Source organism: Schistocerca serialis, chromosome 4 (genome assembly GCF_023864345.2).
Source record: "Schistocerca serialis cubense isolate TAMUIC-IGC-003099 chromosome 4, iqSchSeri2.2, whole genome shotgun sequence".
In the NCBI taxonomy this organism is placed as follows: domain Eukaryota; kingdom Metazoa; phylum Arthropoda; class Insecta; order Orthoptera; family Acrididae; genus Schistocerca; species Schistocerca serialis.
The window spans coordinates 803,331,058-803,346,746 of NC_064641.1; the positions used below are offsets into that span (position 1 = coordinate 803,331,058).

Below are 15,689 nucleotides of genomic sequence, written 5' to 3' on the forward strand. Positions count from 1 at the left end.
TATTTCTCTGTTTCAGTATTGTGCAAATCAGATCAAATTTTGTGAGAAGGTTGACAAATAAATGTAATTAATGGTAGCCCTGTTGTTTTGTGAAAGCTTTATCCATTGCCAGGATATAGTGATAGAAATCTATGCATAAAATTCACATAAAATTGGGTTTTACGCGAATTGGACTTTCTGAGATGGTTCAAAATGAAACAAATGATGATAAAAGTTTATTCTAACGCCAAATATAAGATGCATTTTCAAAAATGTTTCATCGTTCGAGCTTTACATGCGAAAAACCATGTATCTGCACATGAAACTGTTACATAGATATGCATTTCATTTTAAGCATTGCATTTGGATATAATTAAAAAAAAAACTGGTTATTAAAGTTGATTATCGTTTTGTTGTTTAACAAAGATTTTATTTACCAGTGGCTGAAAATCAATGGAAAATATTTGGATGTGCAAAACAATGCATGTACCAAACCAGAATAAAACAATTTTTTGATTTCTGGGGTAGCCTGATTTTTCTTCCCTGAGGAGAACATTTCTCCCCCAAATCCATCCCCTGTTAAATGTACCCTGAGGGGTGTAAGGACAAATAGATACAAATATATGGGCTTCTAGAGAGTGGAATGCATCTACAACAGGAAGTAACTAGGGTGGGGGTGCGCCTATAATAGGAAGTATTCCAGAGTGGGGGTGCATGCGTCTGAAAGTGTAATGACACATTGTGTAATATTGCAAAACATGACAAATGTCATGTTGGATGACATGATGGCGTGTGTCATTTTATATGATATGACATATATCATGTTACTCTACTTGACTAAGAAACTCCGAATATGTCAAGATTTTTCAATTTAAATGACCTTGAAGCTGTCAGACAACTTGGAAAGCTAGTTCCCTTTTTTTACATCCCTAAATCTGTGTAGGACGTTTGCCTTTTTTGTGCTATGGTAAGAGCATCTACCATTCTGTACTACATATGACATTGCCGTTCAGCCATGGCTGGTGAACGGTATAGAATTGACAGTAAAGGAATATGAAACAAAGTTTGTGACTAGGCTGAGAGTACTTTGAGGGAATTGTAGTCACACCATAGCTGTTCATATTGTTTACTAATGGCATGGCAATAACATTAATGGCAGACTTTTTGCAGATCATGCAGTTGTCCACCGTGAAGCAGTATCAGGAAAAATGGCACATGGCACAAACATACAGTCAGATTTTGATAAGATTGAACAGGGCCAGATGTGGGGGGGAGGGGGGGGGGGTGCAAACAGGAGTATCTGCCCCAGGCAACAATTTCGGAGGGGGGGGGGGGGTTGCCAAATTTATATTCTTGAAGAAGAAAACATTGTTTCACAAAGCGCCTAGCATCCAGCGCATGTTGATGTGTCGATCATTCATATGATTTTGAAACACATTCCAACTGGTTTTTTAAAATTTTGGAACACTTTCTAAGTTATTTTCTGAACGAATCGTAAGCTGATTTTTGAATGTGTGCTTAGTGTACATGATGTCTGTGCCAGGGAAATCCCTGTCACATCTAGAAATAAAAAACTTTCCCGCAGACAAAAGGGGATGGGCCTATAGAAGCTGAGCTGAACAAATTCAAATGAGTGAATGCCAATTGCTATCTGTCTGTGTGATTGATTGGGTGTGAGCATGATCAGTATTGTTATAATTATTAGCAAAATCCATGGACTCAGATTACCAGAGTGGAAATAGACGACTAACAGGAATAATAGTGTATCCAAGAAAATAAAAGTTTGATAGAAAATTTTTACCATATCACTACACTAACCCGTTAACCTGAGAATATATTTTGACAATGGCAGGAATAGCTACAGAATTAGAGATGGCATGACTGTTTGCTAGAACGAGGAAGGAGAAGAAATGGGGACATCACATAAATTATAAGGAAGAATATGACGATTCCAAATTTATATAAAAATTTTGTACTACTACTTTCCCATACCGTGCTTGAGAAACTGGAGCATAGGAATGAAATGTGAAACTATTTCGTAACATAAAACTTTTTGCTTGTAGTAGTAGGCCTAAAAGGCATTTGATATTGGTACATCATGAATTATGTTTGGTCTTGTTATCATGTAATTGAGGTACATAAAAATGACCATTTGCGCCAAAACAGGCTTGCTTATTTGGCGTGTGTTACAACTGCTGCAGCATTAGAAAGGCTTGTTTTGTTTTATGTAGCAGACAGTGACAAATCAGATGTAATCAAATTGAGAAACCACACCAGTCTTCGGTACTATGCTTATTAACAGATTTTTCAGTATCAGACAATGACATTTTGATTTTTCATGTAGCAAAACATTTGACGAAGACTGATGAGGTAATAGATTCTTTTGCAGAAAGGAAAACGTTCCGTGTAAAGCTGTAGCAGGATTAAAGAGAAAAGAATGCTGGGAGTTGAGGATTGAAGAAATGTGTACTACACATGCAAACAAAATTGACACTCGGCGCAGTGGCTAAGGGGAGAGACCGTAAAGGAATTTCCCATTTACTGTCGCTCCCATCAGCCAACGCGCCGGGGGCCAACTTTGTTTGTGCAAACAATACTGTCTTGCTTGTCTCTTGTCTTTACTGGTTTTATGTTTCCTTATTTAATTTTATATCACACAAAAGAGAAAGTTATTAGCTAATAGGCAGTAAAGAGTGCAAATTTACTGAAGAGTTCTTATTCTCCTGGTCACAAATAATCCCATCCATAATTAATTGTGAATTTTTTTTACGGCGGGCAGGATGTCAAATCGGCAGACTGGTAGCAGGAGAGGCACCACAGGACATTTTAATTTCTACTGTCCTGAATATAGGTTTGATGACTTCCATTACAAAATATACATATTTGAATTCCATTGAGTGAAATACAGTGACATGCGACAGAAGAACGATGAGTGAAGAGGAGTGGGGCTGCACTTCGGCACACTTAAGACCGAATAACATGTCTTACAGTTTCTCAAACATATATGTTTTATACATCAACCTCTTCATAAAAATGTGCGCTGCAAAATGAACATATTTTTGAAAAAAATATTTTTTTTCCATTTTCACGTTCTATTTCAAATGCTCAAGGGGGGGCTTCCACTACCAAGTTTTTGCTGTGGTTTGGAAATATCGTAGATCCAGGACTGAGATTATAAAGTGGTGCAAAAATGTGTGACTTGCTTTAAATGTTAAGAAATGCCAAAACATGGTATCCCATGTCAACAAGTAATAATTGCAATCAGTCGGTCATAGTAGCAGCTAGACACCACAATATATGGGTTACAGCAGGGAAAGATTGCATACAGTAGAGCATGTGTCAGACTTACGTAAGCTCATTAATAGAGTACTGGGGAAAAGTAGATGTCCTAAAAACGAGATTGCTTACTAAACACTCATGTGACCTATCCTAGAATATTGCACATTTGTGGGACCCATACCAGACAGGGATATCACATTATGTAGAACATAAATGAAGAAATGCAGCATGAGTGATGACAGGTTTGTTTGACCCAGGAGTGAATGTCATGGAAATGCTTTTAGATGTATAGCAACTATCCTACAAAAGCTCACAAAGTTTCGAGAACCAGTATTAAGTGAGGGATGTTGGAATACACTGCAATCCCATACATGTCATACCCGTAGGGGGCTGGAATAGACTAACAGTGGAGGGGCAAAAATGCCATGTCCAAAATTATTCAAAAAATCGGAAAAAAGTGCTGGCACAAATGAATTTTATCTCCTAGAGAGCACTTCTGGGGGGACAAAATTAAGCTTGTCAGTCCAAAAGGTTTTGAGACTAGATTAATAAAAATAGAGAAAAGTTTAGATGATAATTTTAATGTTTCGGGTGTTCTACATAGTCTCCTGTCACTAGAGTATGATGCATAGAATGTTCATAAAACAATATGGAACTCGTAGAGAAGTCCTTTGGAATGTTCACCTTGCACATCGCATTTGCTCAAATAACTTCAATGCTTTGTTCCATCATGTGAATCTCTGCACTCTGTGTTTCTGCTCTAGGTTTGTACTGATAACATCAAGCCTTGCCATGCATCATGATTGTTTCCAGAAAAGAGTTGCCCACATTTTGTTTTTCAATGAGGTTGTGGTAGGTGTCCTTCCATCATAGTTTTTGTTCAAACTCAAGGTGTGCACTACAATGTGCACACACTTTTCTCTTCAAATTATTTCAGAGAATGTACTGAACTCTTGATTTAGGAATGTTGCTCCATAGTGATTTGTGACACAACAATGTTGAGGCACTGTGGCCATGTTGAGGTCATCAGTCCCCTAGAACTTAGAACTGCTTAAACCTAACTAACCTAAGGACATCACACACACCCATGCCCGAGGCAGGATTCGAATCTGCAACCATGTTAGTCCAAACTGCCACCGCAGTTACTGTGCTGATGTCACTTACAGGCCAGGTATGATCTCAGTCTTGGAACTTTGTGGGCAGATAGTGTGCAAAGGCATTTAAGCAGTCATTCATCCTGCACTCCAAGGTTGAAGGGAATGGGAAGAAACCCTAATATATAGTACAAAGGGAGGTACCCTCTACCATAGTTTGCAGAGTAAGGATGTAGATAACAACACATAGCTTTATTGACAGCAATACTATGGTTCCTTCTGCTTGTTTTTCTTGCTACAAATGACATATCTTCTCCATACCTCATAGTCACAAGGCCTTCCTCTGCAGACTGGTTACCTGATTTTGTCCATTCTTGGTGAGTTTCTCTAAAATTACAGGAATAAGTGTCACTAGGAATTCAGAAATTTATAGCCCCCCTCTCTCACGCCCCTCCCACTCCCATGTCCTTTGTAAATAACAGGGATTTAGTAAACATATCTGCTGTGTGAAAAAAAGGATAATATTTTTCAAACATACAGTTAATATCTTATCACATTTGTCCACTGATCCACTGATTGATTGTAATCCAAGCTGCATCTCAGTTTTTCGAAAATGCTTTGGTTATTTGTTTTTCCTGTTTATGCAGTATGAGATCTTTACAACATATATGTTTCTTCGTCATGCCATTGAATGCTGTTACAGCACTCACTGAACTAATTTCCAGTTCAAAAAGCAAGTTCGGTTGAGTTGTAGCATGGTTTTTTCTATTTATGTGAATGGTACCTATAACCCAGTCATCAGGCGTTTCTTACTGGAAAGTTTTGAGGAGTCTTTTATTTTATTGCTCTATCTTCTTTGGAGTGCTAAACACAAATCTGTAGTTTGCCTTAAAACACTGAAAAAATTATGTCTTTGTTCAGTTTTTGGATTAAATTCTGAAAAACATGTGCTTATTGTGGGAACCACCTAGTAAAAAAATAAATAACATTAGGGCTAAATTTCTCAAAATGATGAAACAGAGGAGTAGGAAGGGAAGAGGGCTAATGAGGGTGAGGGGCAGCAGAGAAAGGACCATACGTAACTCATTCAAGTGCCTGTGAAGGTAGGTGCATGAAGTTAAGATGCATGCAGGAGCAGGAAATAGCATGGGAGCCATGGAAGATGTAGGACAGTGAGAGATAAAACAGAGTAAATTACAGTTCATGTACCTATAAATATAACTGAAGTGGGCACAGATAAAAATAAAAAGTTAGTGAAGTTGATGATGGAGAGAAAGAGGTGGAAAATGGCTGTATCCAATATATTTTTTGTACAAAAACACTCCTACAGTTTAGGTGCAAGAAAAAGGGCAAAGTGTAGTTTTAAAAGCTGAATCAGGAGATTTGAGATACTTATACAACTTTTTGTAAGATGATCTTGTTTTTACTCAAGTCCACTGGCTCAATATATTTTTCCAAAGAAAATATTGTCCATTATAGGCTATTAAATTTTTCCTTTTATTTGCTATTGGCCAATTTCAACTGTAGAGTCATCAAGAAACATACAGAATATCTCTGTGCAACATCTGTTGCAGCATACTGCATAGGGATATCTGTACGTTCAATCTTCAATGTCAGTATTTTGTTGACACCATCTACTTATGGGGAAATGATTGTCATAAATAAATACGAAAAATCAGAGCTCGCACACAAAGATTTAAGTGTTTGCTTTTCCCACACACTTTTGGGGAAATGATTGTCATAACAAAATACAAAAAGTCAGAGCTTGCACGGAAAGATTTAAGTGTTTGCTATTCCCACACACTGTTTGAGAGTAGAATGGTAGAGAAATAGTGGAAAGTTGCTCAGTGGAAAGTTGCTCAGTCACCTCTGTCAGTCACTTACATGTGAATTGCAGAGAAGACATGTAGATGTAGCTGAAAATGTAGATAATGGCCCTACAGTCGAAAATGGCCAATAGCAGATACACAGAAAACTTTATAAAACAAACAATGGATGACATTTTGTTTCGAAAAATTTTGTTATACACAATACAAACCAGTATACATTGTATTTTCTGCAAGCTTACGATAACTGTACATGAGAAGCATACATCACATTTACAGAAAAAATATCGAACATGGCTAAAAGTATGTATCTCAATACTGCCATGTTGTGTTATCCACAAATGTATGTTACATGTTTATTCAATATAATGGAAGGAAACATTCCACGTGGGAAAAATTATATATAAAAACAAAGATGAGGTGACTTACCGAACAAAAGCGCTGGCAGGTCGATAGACACACAAACAAACACAAACATACACACAAAATTCAAGCTTTCGCAACAAACTGTTGCCTCATCAGGAAAGAGGGAAGGAGAGGGGAAGACGAAAGGAAGTGGGTTTTAAGGGAGAGGGTAAGGAGTCATTCCAATCCCGGGAGCGGAAAGACTTACCTTAGGGGGAAAAAAGGACAGGTATACACTCGCACACATGCACATATCCATCCACACATACAGACACAAGCAGACATATTTTCGTCTGCTTGTGTCTGTATGTGTGGATGGATATGTGCGTGTGTGCGAGTGTATACCTGTCCTTTTTTCCCCCTAAGGTAAGTCTTTCCGCTCCCGGGATTGGAATGACTCCTTACCCTCTCCCTTAAAACCCACTTCCTTTCGTCTTCCCCTCTCCTTCCCTCTTTCCTGATGAGGCAACAGTTTGTTGCGAAAGCTTGAATTTTGTGTGTATGTTTGTGTTTGTTTGTGTGTCTATCGACCTGCCAGCGCTTTTGTTCGGTAAGTCACCTCATCTTTGTTTTTACATGTTTATTCAATAGATTTTATTTAAAAGAGGTTTCAAAGCATTATTTTAAATTCACAATATTTTTTCCAGGTTCTTGATCAGTCAACTTGAAAGTCCGTAGAGTAAGTTAACTGTCAGCCTGCTTATGGTACAGTGGGTTCCTGTAGGTTGATGTTGCTGGTTTGTAGAGAGGACTCTCCATCTGCAAACAAAAGGTCTTACAGAACAGGGACACCAAACAAGCTATAATTCAGTTAATACTGTCACAATGAAAATTTTCAGCTACTCACATTCTTCACTAATTCTATAGAAAAACAGTTAAAAAATAAAAGATATGTAGTAACAATACTGAATACATTGTACTTATTTTCAGTTTGTAACAGAGGTCACATACTCAGTTGCTGGAAACAATTCTTATTATGTTCTGTCTGGAGGAAATCTTTGAATTCAGAAAGCTTCCTGGTGAAACTCTGAAAACATAACTAAGACTTTTTATAGAAAAACTTTAGAAGGAAAAGAGAGAGAGGGAGGAGGAAGAGCAAGAAGAAGAAATGTTGTCAAAGTTATCATTACATTTGACACTACCTGTCCCATGACAAATTATTTATCCTGGTCTTTCAAGCAACCTCAGTTATGGTGAGACACTAGACAAGATTCTCTCTGGTGATGTACTTCTTGACGTGTTCCACATCCCTGAAGTTCCTTCTCTGTGACAAGACATACTATGTGTAATCAGAGAATGAAACAAAGTAATGTTGCACTCTGAACAGCCAAGAAATTTGACACAGATTGGGAATTGCTTATTGATAAAATTGTTAACTAATGCAGTTCCGTTGATTTATTGATAAATGATGTAAAGGCTCAGTGTTACAGGTGCAAAGGTTTGGCATTTAATCCCTACTTGGTTCTCTATCTTTTCCTGTTTCTTGACTTGCAATCACTGCTGCCAAGGTACACTTTGTTTCAGATTCAGTGTTAAGTCTTACGTCCTCTCCAGTAACTTGATGATTAAGTTGGTTCACAGGACAGAGGAAGGTAGCCAATATTATAATTGTTAGTAAAGCATTGCTCTATTCACACCAGCCATCAAGGTTATTAATGGCTTTACTTATTGTTAAAGAGCTAGTTAACATTCCAGAATATTTGATTACCACAATACTGGAAGCAGAGCTGCAAAAGTAAGATTGTAAGCTGAAATAAAATAATTCCACTGATACACCATGATGGCAGATACAGATATAAACAGAAATGCCTTGGAACTTCTGCTCATATCTGTATCTGCCATCATAGTGTATCATGTTCTAAGGCAGATTTGTTCTTTACAACAAGGTAACTCTTGCCTTCTACTGTAACTGTAAAAAAGTACAACGAAGAACAAAATCAAACAAAAATAAATGCTCAGATATAGCTAGCATAGAACTTTGACAAAAGTAATAAATGGAAAAGGCCAATGAAACATCAGACAGAAGCAATCAATTGTTGGATTAAAGAAGAAAATATAATAAGAAGTGAATCTTCTCTATGAAAGGAAATACTGTTCCAGAGAAAATCTCATTCATTCAAATGCTGAAGAAAGGTAGCTAGGACACAACAGATTATAAAAGGATGCCAAAGACAAGCAGTTACAGAGATAAGAACTGAGTATCAGAAAACTGATCCTTTGTCAGCTGGCATTATGTGTGTTTGATTGGGTGGGGGGAGTCAATATACTGTGTTGGTGCATAAGTTTATAGTGTCTTTCCATAATTTTAATGAACAGAACAAGTATACATAACAGAGACTTTTGTCATCAATAGTATATTCTCCTTCATACAAGATTCTGCCAATGGTGGGATAAATTTTTGATTCGGTGACTGTAGAAAGCACGGGGTCTTGAAGCAAAGAGCATGTCATGCCAACTTTGGAGTGTATTTTTTTTCAGAAAGGAAGTTCCTTGAAGACTGTTTGCTAGAGAGTGGAAAAGATGAAAATCAGAGGCTGCAGGCCCAGGTGAATAAAGTGGGTGCGGAGTGACTTCCCAACCCAATTCCTGTACAATATTTTTTGTGGGGGTGGGCACTATCATGGAGTAGCGTAGCTTCACACAGTCTTCTTTGTCATTGTTCTTGGACAGTGTCTGCAAGATATCTCAGATGTTGACAATAAATGTCAGTAGTGATGGTTACACCTTGGGGAAGCAGTTCATAGTACACCATGCACAACATTATCTTTTGTGGATGCACACAGGTCTTTGTAAGGGGGGGGTTTCTGCTTTGTTTTGCCTCAGCCATTTCTTTATATTCCTTATGTTAGCATAAATACATCATATTTCATCACCAGCAATGGTACAGAACAGGAATGGTCAGTGTTGTCCATGAGCCAATTGATAACGAGCAAGCAGAGATGCACATGTGATTTTGGCTTCAAGCATGCGGTACCTAAACATTCAATTTTTAAACCTTCCCCATTGGATGCAAACGTCACATGATTGTGGGATGATCACAGTTTATCACATTTGCCAGTTCTTGAGTACACTGATGTGGGTCATTGTGGCTTAATGCATTTTAACAATCTTCGTCAAAGACTTTAAGTTTTTCCTGAATGTGCTGAATCACTAATATCTTGCTGTGCTCTATCCAGTGGCATTATCCTCATACATGGTGCAAATGTTTCTGGCTGACTCCACTGCTGTCACCCCTATATTGAACTTAAACAAAGGAGTATGTCAGAACTGTTTCGATTTCTCCACTTGACATACCATTTTCTAGCATCCACAGCTCCACTCACTGTCTTCAAATGACAATATGTAAACTCAAATAGTAACAGTGAAATACAAATAGAAAATGATGATCAATAAATAAATCTATACCAACCAGAATACCACCAACATGCAAAACAAAAATGTTACAAACTTAAGCACCAACTTAATAATAAGTGGTTAAGTAAATGCCTTTTCTATATAGAATAGGGTAATATGTTCTTTTCTTTTTATGGAAAGGGCATCAGTATTGGATAAAAATGGGTAAACAATTTAGAGGCCACAGATACCAGGATGCAATATAAAAAGCAAATAAATTAAAAATAAAAGTATATAAAACAAATTTCCAAGAAAATATGAATGTATGAATACATCTCTCTGAAGTAAAATGAAATATAAAGGTTATTTACTGACAAAAAAAGAAGTACAGTTTCAGGCTTGCAGACTGAACATTTGTTTTTCCACAACAGTTTGTCATTATTCTAGAATTATAAATGAAAGATGTTAATGCAAGAGGAAATTTAAGAGAAGAAAAACCAGCTGGAGAAAGTTAAGTCCCTTCTGTTTATCCTCCTCTATTTCTAGCTGTTGAAGAAAGAGATGATGTTTCTGAAAACTTGAAATTCAGCCACCTTCCATATATGTCAATGGAATTATAGTACCATTGGTAAGTAGTCTTATTTTACTTTTCCACAAATGCTTAGGGATACATATTTCTAATACATTAGAAAATTGAAATATAAAACTCATAAATAGCTTACTGCATTCATTCTGGCTCTTTTTGCTTCTTCTTCGAATTTTGCATACTGCACTTGATCATAATAGTTGGTCAGCAACTTCCATATAATGAGACATATGATTCCCAGCAGGAGAGCTGCTCCAAGAAAAATTCCAGATATGACTGCAAAATTAAAAATAATACTGTCACAGTCTTAATGAAATAACCATTTCAAATTGTATGCTTACATGTGGCACGTAGGTAAATGTTAAAAAATCTATTAACTGATACAATATCAAATGTATAATACACTATTTAAAAACAGCTCTAATTTCTTTTTTTTTTTTTTTTTTTTTTTGAGCTGTAAATATAACATACATTCTTACATTACATTCCTGTGCTATAATAAAGTACAGTATTATGGAATTTTTAGATATAAAGTGCAACAATCTAAATCAGAAAAGTGTTCATTACCCACAACCCAGTGAGAAACTTTCCTTGGTGAATTGTGAGAGCTGCATCTCAACTGTAACTATTATTTTTGGTGACTGTGATGGTTGTGTGTAGTGGAATTTTCAATGGTAACAGCAGGTAGAAGAGAAAGGGTGGAAACATGGCCTACTCCCCTTGTATAACATCAGCTGGGGTAACGAGCTTAGCATCCCAGCTGATGGATCGATCACCTTCTGCTGTGTAACCTGTCCGCATTCTATGAGGCACTGGGGAGGGAAGCAGGCTTCACATCAAAATGATTCATTCAACAAGGCCATGATTCTTTTTCTCTTCCAACTTTATCCAGCTGTGATAACTTGTCTTTAACAACAGTTATATTGGTGGTATAAACTCCATTGTTTCTTCATCACCTCATTTTCCAATCACATTCCCAATGAGCGGAAGTCCAACAGCTGTTAAAGTTTAATAAGATAATGGAAAATCCTGGGTGGAATATAAACAATGGGATGAATGTAGACCGTGACTCATCATTTAAAGTACGTGTCAAGTAGTGGATAGACACATCTGCATGGATGCAGTTGTATGTCAATGATGGACAGCAAAAAGTACTAGTGAGAAATTGTATAACATGAATAAAACTAAACTAAGAATGCGGACAATTGAAATGTGGAGTCCAGAAAGTTTTGTAGTGAAGCCCTTTTGTTCCTAGCCAACATAAATGAATTTCTCAATGACTATATTACTGTTCATGTTCAGTGGTGACATTAACATACTAACCTTTTGTTCCTAGCCAACATAAATGAACTTCACAATGACTAAATTACTGTTCATGTTCAGTGATGACATTAGCATACTAATCAGGGGCTTAAATTCAACCATAGCAGACAGACCATACAGTAACTGTACAGACCTGCAAATGATTCACAGCCAATGGTTTAAGCCTTTCTTTTACAAAGTGTCACATTAAATAGTTGGTTGGTTGGTTTGGGGGGATGAAAGGGACCAGACTGCTACGGTCATCGGTCATTAAATAGTTCCAAACAAATAAAAGTAGCCTGCTATTTCAAAAATAAACCACCATTTGCAGAATTCTTTAGGGGACCAGCAGGATAGATAGAGCCAACACACCTGAAAATTTTATGTAAATTGAAGGTGGAAGGGGGAGAAGGGAAAGGACAGGGAAGGAATTATTGATGTCAGCTGCATCAGAACTTTATGCAGCATCAGTTGTGATGTGTGAAATGTGCACCAGACTGGGGCTTGAACCCAGGATTTGTTGCTTACTAGGCCGTTCCATTAACCACTGCACTATATGGACACAGTATTTATCGCAACTGTGCAGACTATCTCACCACGCCTTTCAGCTGACCTACGCACCCACCGAGTGCCACCTCAGTGGGTGTGTATGTCAGCTGAAAGGCGTGGTGAGATAGTCTGCACAGTTGCGATAAATACTGTGTCCATATAGTGCAGTGGTTAATGGAACGGCCTAGTAAGCAACAAATCCTGGGTCCCCGACCATGCCCTCCATGTTCGCTGCTTTGAGACTCCCTCTCGACATTGAATGTAATTGTGCATCCGCACTGAAGGTGGTGGATTCATGGCCTGTCGAGGTGAATCAGTTATGTGAATGCATGGTGTATGTTCTTGTGGAACACATTATATAAGTTGAAGATGGAGGGGGAAGAAAGGAAAGGGAAGGAATAATTGGTGTCAGCTACATCGGGACTTCATGTGGAATTAGTGGCAATGAGTGACGATATGTGCCGGCCCAGGACTTGAACCTTGATCTCCTGCCTACTAGGCAATTGTGTTATCCGCTGTGCCATCCTGACACTGTTTATTGCAATTGCACAGACTATTTCAGCACCCCTCTCAGCTGACTCACACTTCCACCGAGTACCACCTAGCCACCGTCTCTGTCCTTGTCCTCCATGCTCACTAGTTTGAGATTCTCACAGGAGATTGAATGTGATTGAGCATGTTGACTTACAGAAATATCTTATGGGGTGTTGCAGCTAAAGTAATGGGAGTATTCATTCAACAAAATTCAGCAGTAAAAATGTTGTGTACATCTTGCAGAGCTCTCTTTAACAACCTCAGAATTACAACACTTACCTCCCAGAAGATGCTTCTTACTGTAAATAACAGTTAATAATAGAAATAAAAGAAAAATCATTTGAACTGTTGTTTACGTAACCACATAGAATACAGAGAAACAATTTTCACATAGACTTTGCTGCCATGCCCAGAGTTTGGATGGGTTTCCATGTTCTTGTATTAAGGACCTCAACAAGCTCTATATGGCAAACTAGGAAATTGGTGATCTCTGTAAATTCAAAACAAAATTAACAGTTTTCGTTATCAGCCACTCATTCTACAAGTTATATGATTATCTATGAGATTGTGCTGAAAAGTAACACCTCTAAATTGTTTCATTCTGTTCTCAGTGTTGGTTGATTTATTACGTATCATAAATATTACTCATTTGATTTCCAATTTCCCTGATGCAACTTGCAACCTTTTGGTGCTAGAGGTCTCCCAATTGTGGCATGTAACATGGTGGTGTGTATCACTGTCACTTTTCCTTGATACAACTAATCAATTTCTAAAAATATACTGACACAGATGTCTCACCATCGCCCCTTCTGCACTGGAACATATCCTCACCACAACAGGATAATGGGACATCTGAGAACATTTTCAAAAGCCTGGACATTCTAGAACATTCTCAAACATTGTGGAAGATTCTATAATGTAACTGAACATTTTCAAACCTTCTGGAATATTCTATAACATTCTGGCCAGTCTCGACCAGTTCAGCACTCAGCTCCCAACAGTTTCACTGAATCCCATTAGAAGTCCATTGCTGCAATGCTCTCTTTTGACACCCATATTTTTGAACCAAACCATTGCAATTCCAAATAAAAACCTCCTTTATGCGTATGGTATGGTGGGCTACCACACCATACCATATAATTCCCGAAGCAAATTACATTACCAAAAACACATACACAAAATTAAAACATTATAAAACAGTCACAAAGCCAGAAATAACATACACAGCTGAAACCATCTTCAAAATAGCTAATATAGCAGAAATTGAAAGAATAGTGAAGATAAAAAGAAGATTAATTAGGACATACCTAAGTAAACAATATCAAGTAAATAGCCATAGGAGACTAGCTTCAAATGAGACAGTGTGCAAAAAAATAGAACCAGTAATAAACACTGTCAGGAAGACACACATGTCATTCTTTGGACGTTTGATCAGAACACCGGAAAATGGAGTTAGTAAGAGAATAATAGAACAACTGTGGAGTAGTAACACCAAAATTAAATGGATTATAGGAAGATACAAGAGAACTCCAAATTACAAAAAATGACCTAAAAATTGACCTAACAATAATACAGATGAAGATCAATGAAAGGTTTATATGAAATATTTTAGTGCAGTGTCTGTATTTGGCAGTGTCAGTAAAGTTTGACGCATTGTTTCTTCGGAAATGCATGTGTATCCAAAGGAACAGACATTGTTGAGGATTGATAGCCATATTCAATCATTAGATGTATTCACGGTACCACAACAGCTATACAATTTACTGAAAACAAATGAAAATTTGTGCTGGACTGGCACTCAAGCCCAGGCTTCCTGATTTACATGAGCGATCACCTGCTTCAGCTATCTGAGCATGACCGAGTGAGGTGGTGCAGTGGCTACCACACTGGACTTGCATTTGGGAGAATGATGGTTCAATCCCACGTCTGGCCATCCTGATTTAGGTTTTCCGTGATTTCCCTAAATTGCTCAAAGCAAATGCTGGGATGGTTCCTTTGAACAGGCATGGCCGACTTCCTTCCCTATCTTTCCCTAATCTTATGAGACCGATGACCTCGCTGTCTGGTCTCCTCCCCGAAACAACCCAACCCTATCTGGGCGTGCTTCACAAACAGGCCCAAATTTCCATATATCTCAGTGTCTGCTTCCCGTAATGTTCACACAATTATGTGATTCCTGCACAGAGAGTTACTTATTTCATTTTCTCATCAGGTTGTCTTGGCTTTGCAATGCATGCATGCATGTCTGAAAGAAAAATTGCATTGAACTTTACAGACACTGTCAAATACAGACACTGTGCTAGTGTATTGGCATACTCAACAGGACCATCAACCTGGGTTAACAAGAAATGTGATTCATTTGACCAAATGACACATTTCCATTGATCCACAGCCCAATCTCAAAGACCTCATAGTCACTGCAATTGTCATTGATGATGGCACTGGGTCAATTTGGAAACACATAGCTATGGTACTAGTCACAAGGAAAGCTTCAAATTTCCTTTACATCACTTAAAGCTTTATGCTCAGACACCACTGTACATGGGGCTAAAAGTATATAACAAATCAAAAGGTAGAAACATATTAACAGTGGACCTTGGTTTGCCGAAAAGTTTACTCCAAATTATTTTAATAGAGAAGTGTTACTACACCATTGAAGAATTCATGGAAGACAGTCTGACACTGAACAATAAAAATCTATAGCTAATATTGCAGTGTCGTCTGTGTACAACAAAGGAACTTGGTAAACTGTTAATTTATAGTAAATATTGTAGTGTTGTATTTATTGGCATTATTATTTAA

At 37.6% G+C, this 15,689-nt stretch overlaps 1 protein-coding gene across 1 annotated transcript in view; it reads right to left on the bottom strand.

Annotated features, from left to right (window-relative positions):
* Positions 1-7,167: 7,167 nt before the first annotated feature.
* LOC126474781 (integrin beta-PS-like) overlaps positions 7,168-15,689 on the bottom strand; it is a 123,730-nt gene continuing 115,208 nt past the window's right edge. The window contains exons 13-14 of the mRNA XM_050102258.1: positions 10,639-10,778; positions 7,168-7,342 (exon numbers count right to left, since the gene is read on the bottom strand). Of these exons, the coding sequence (XP_049958215.1) occupies positions 7,268-7,342; positions 10,639-10,778 (215 nt within the window). The 3' untranslated portion in view covers positions 7,168-7,267. The remainder of the gene's footprint in view (positions 7,343-10,638; positions 10,779-15,689) is intronic.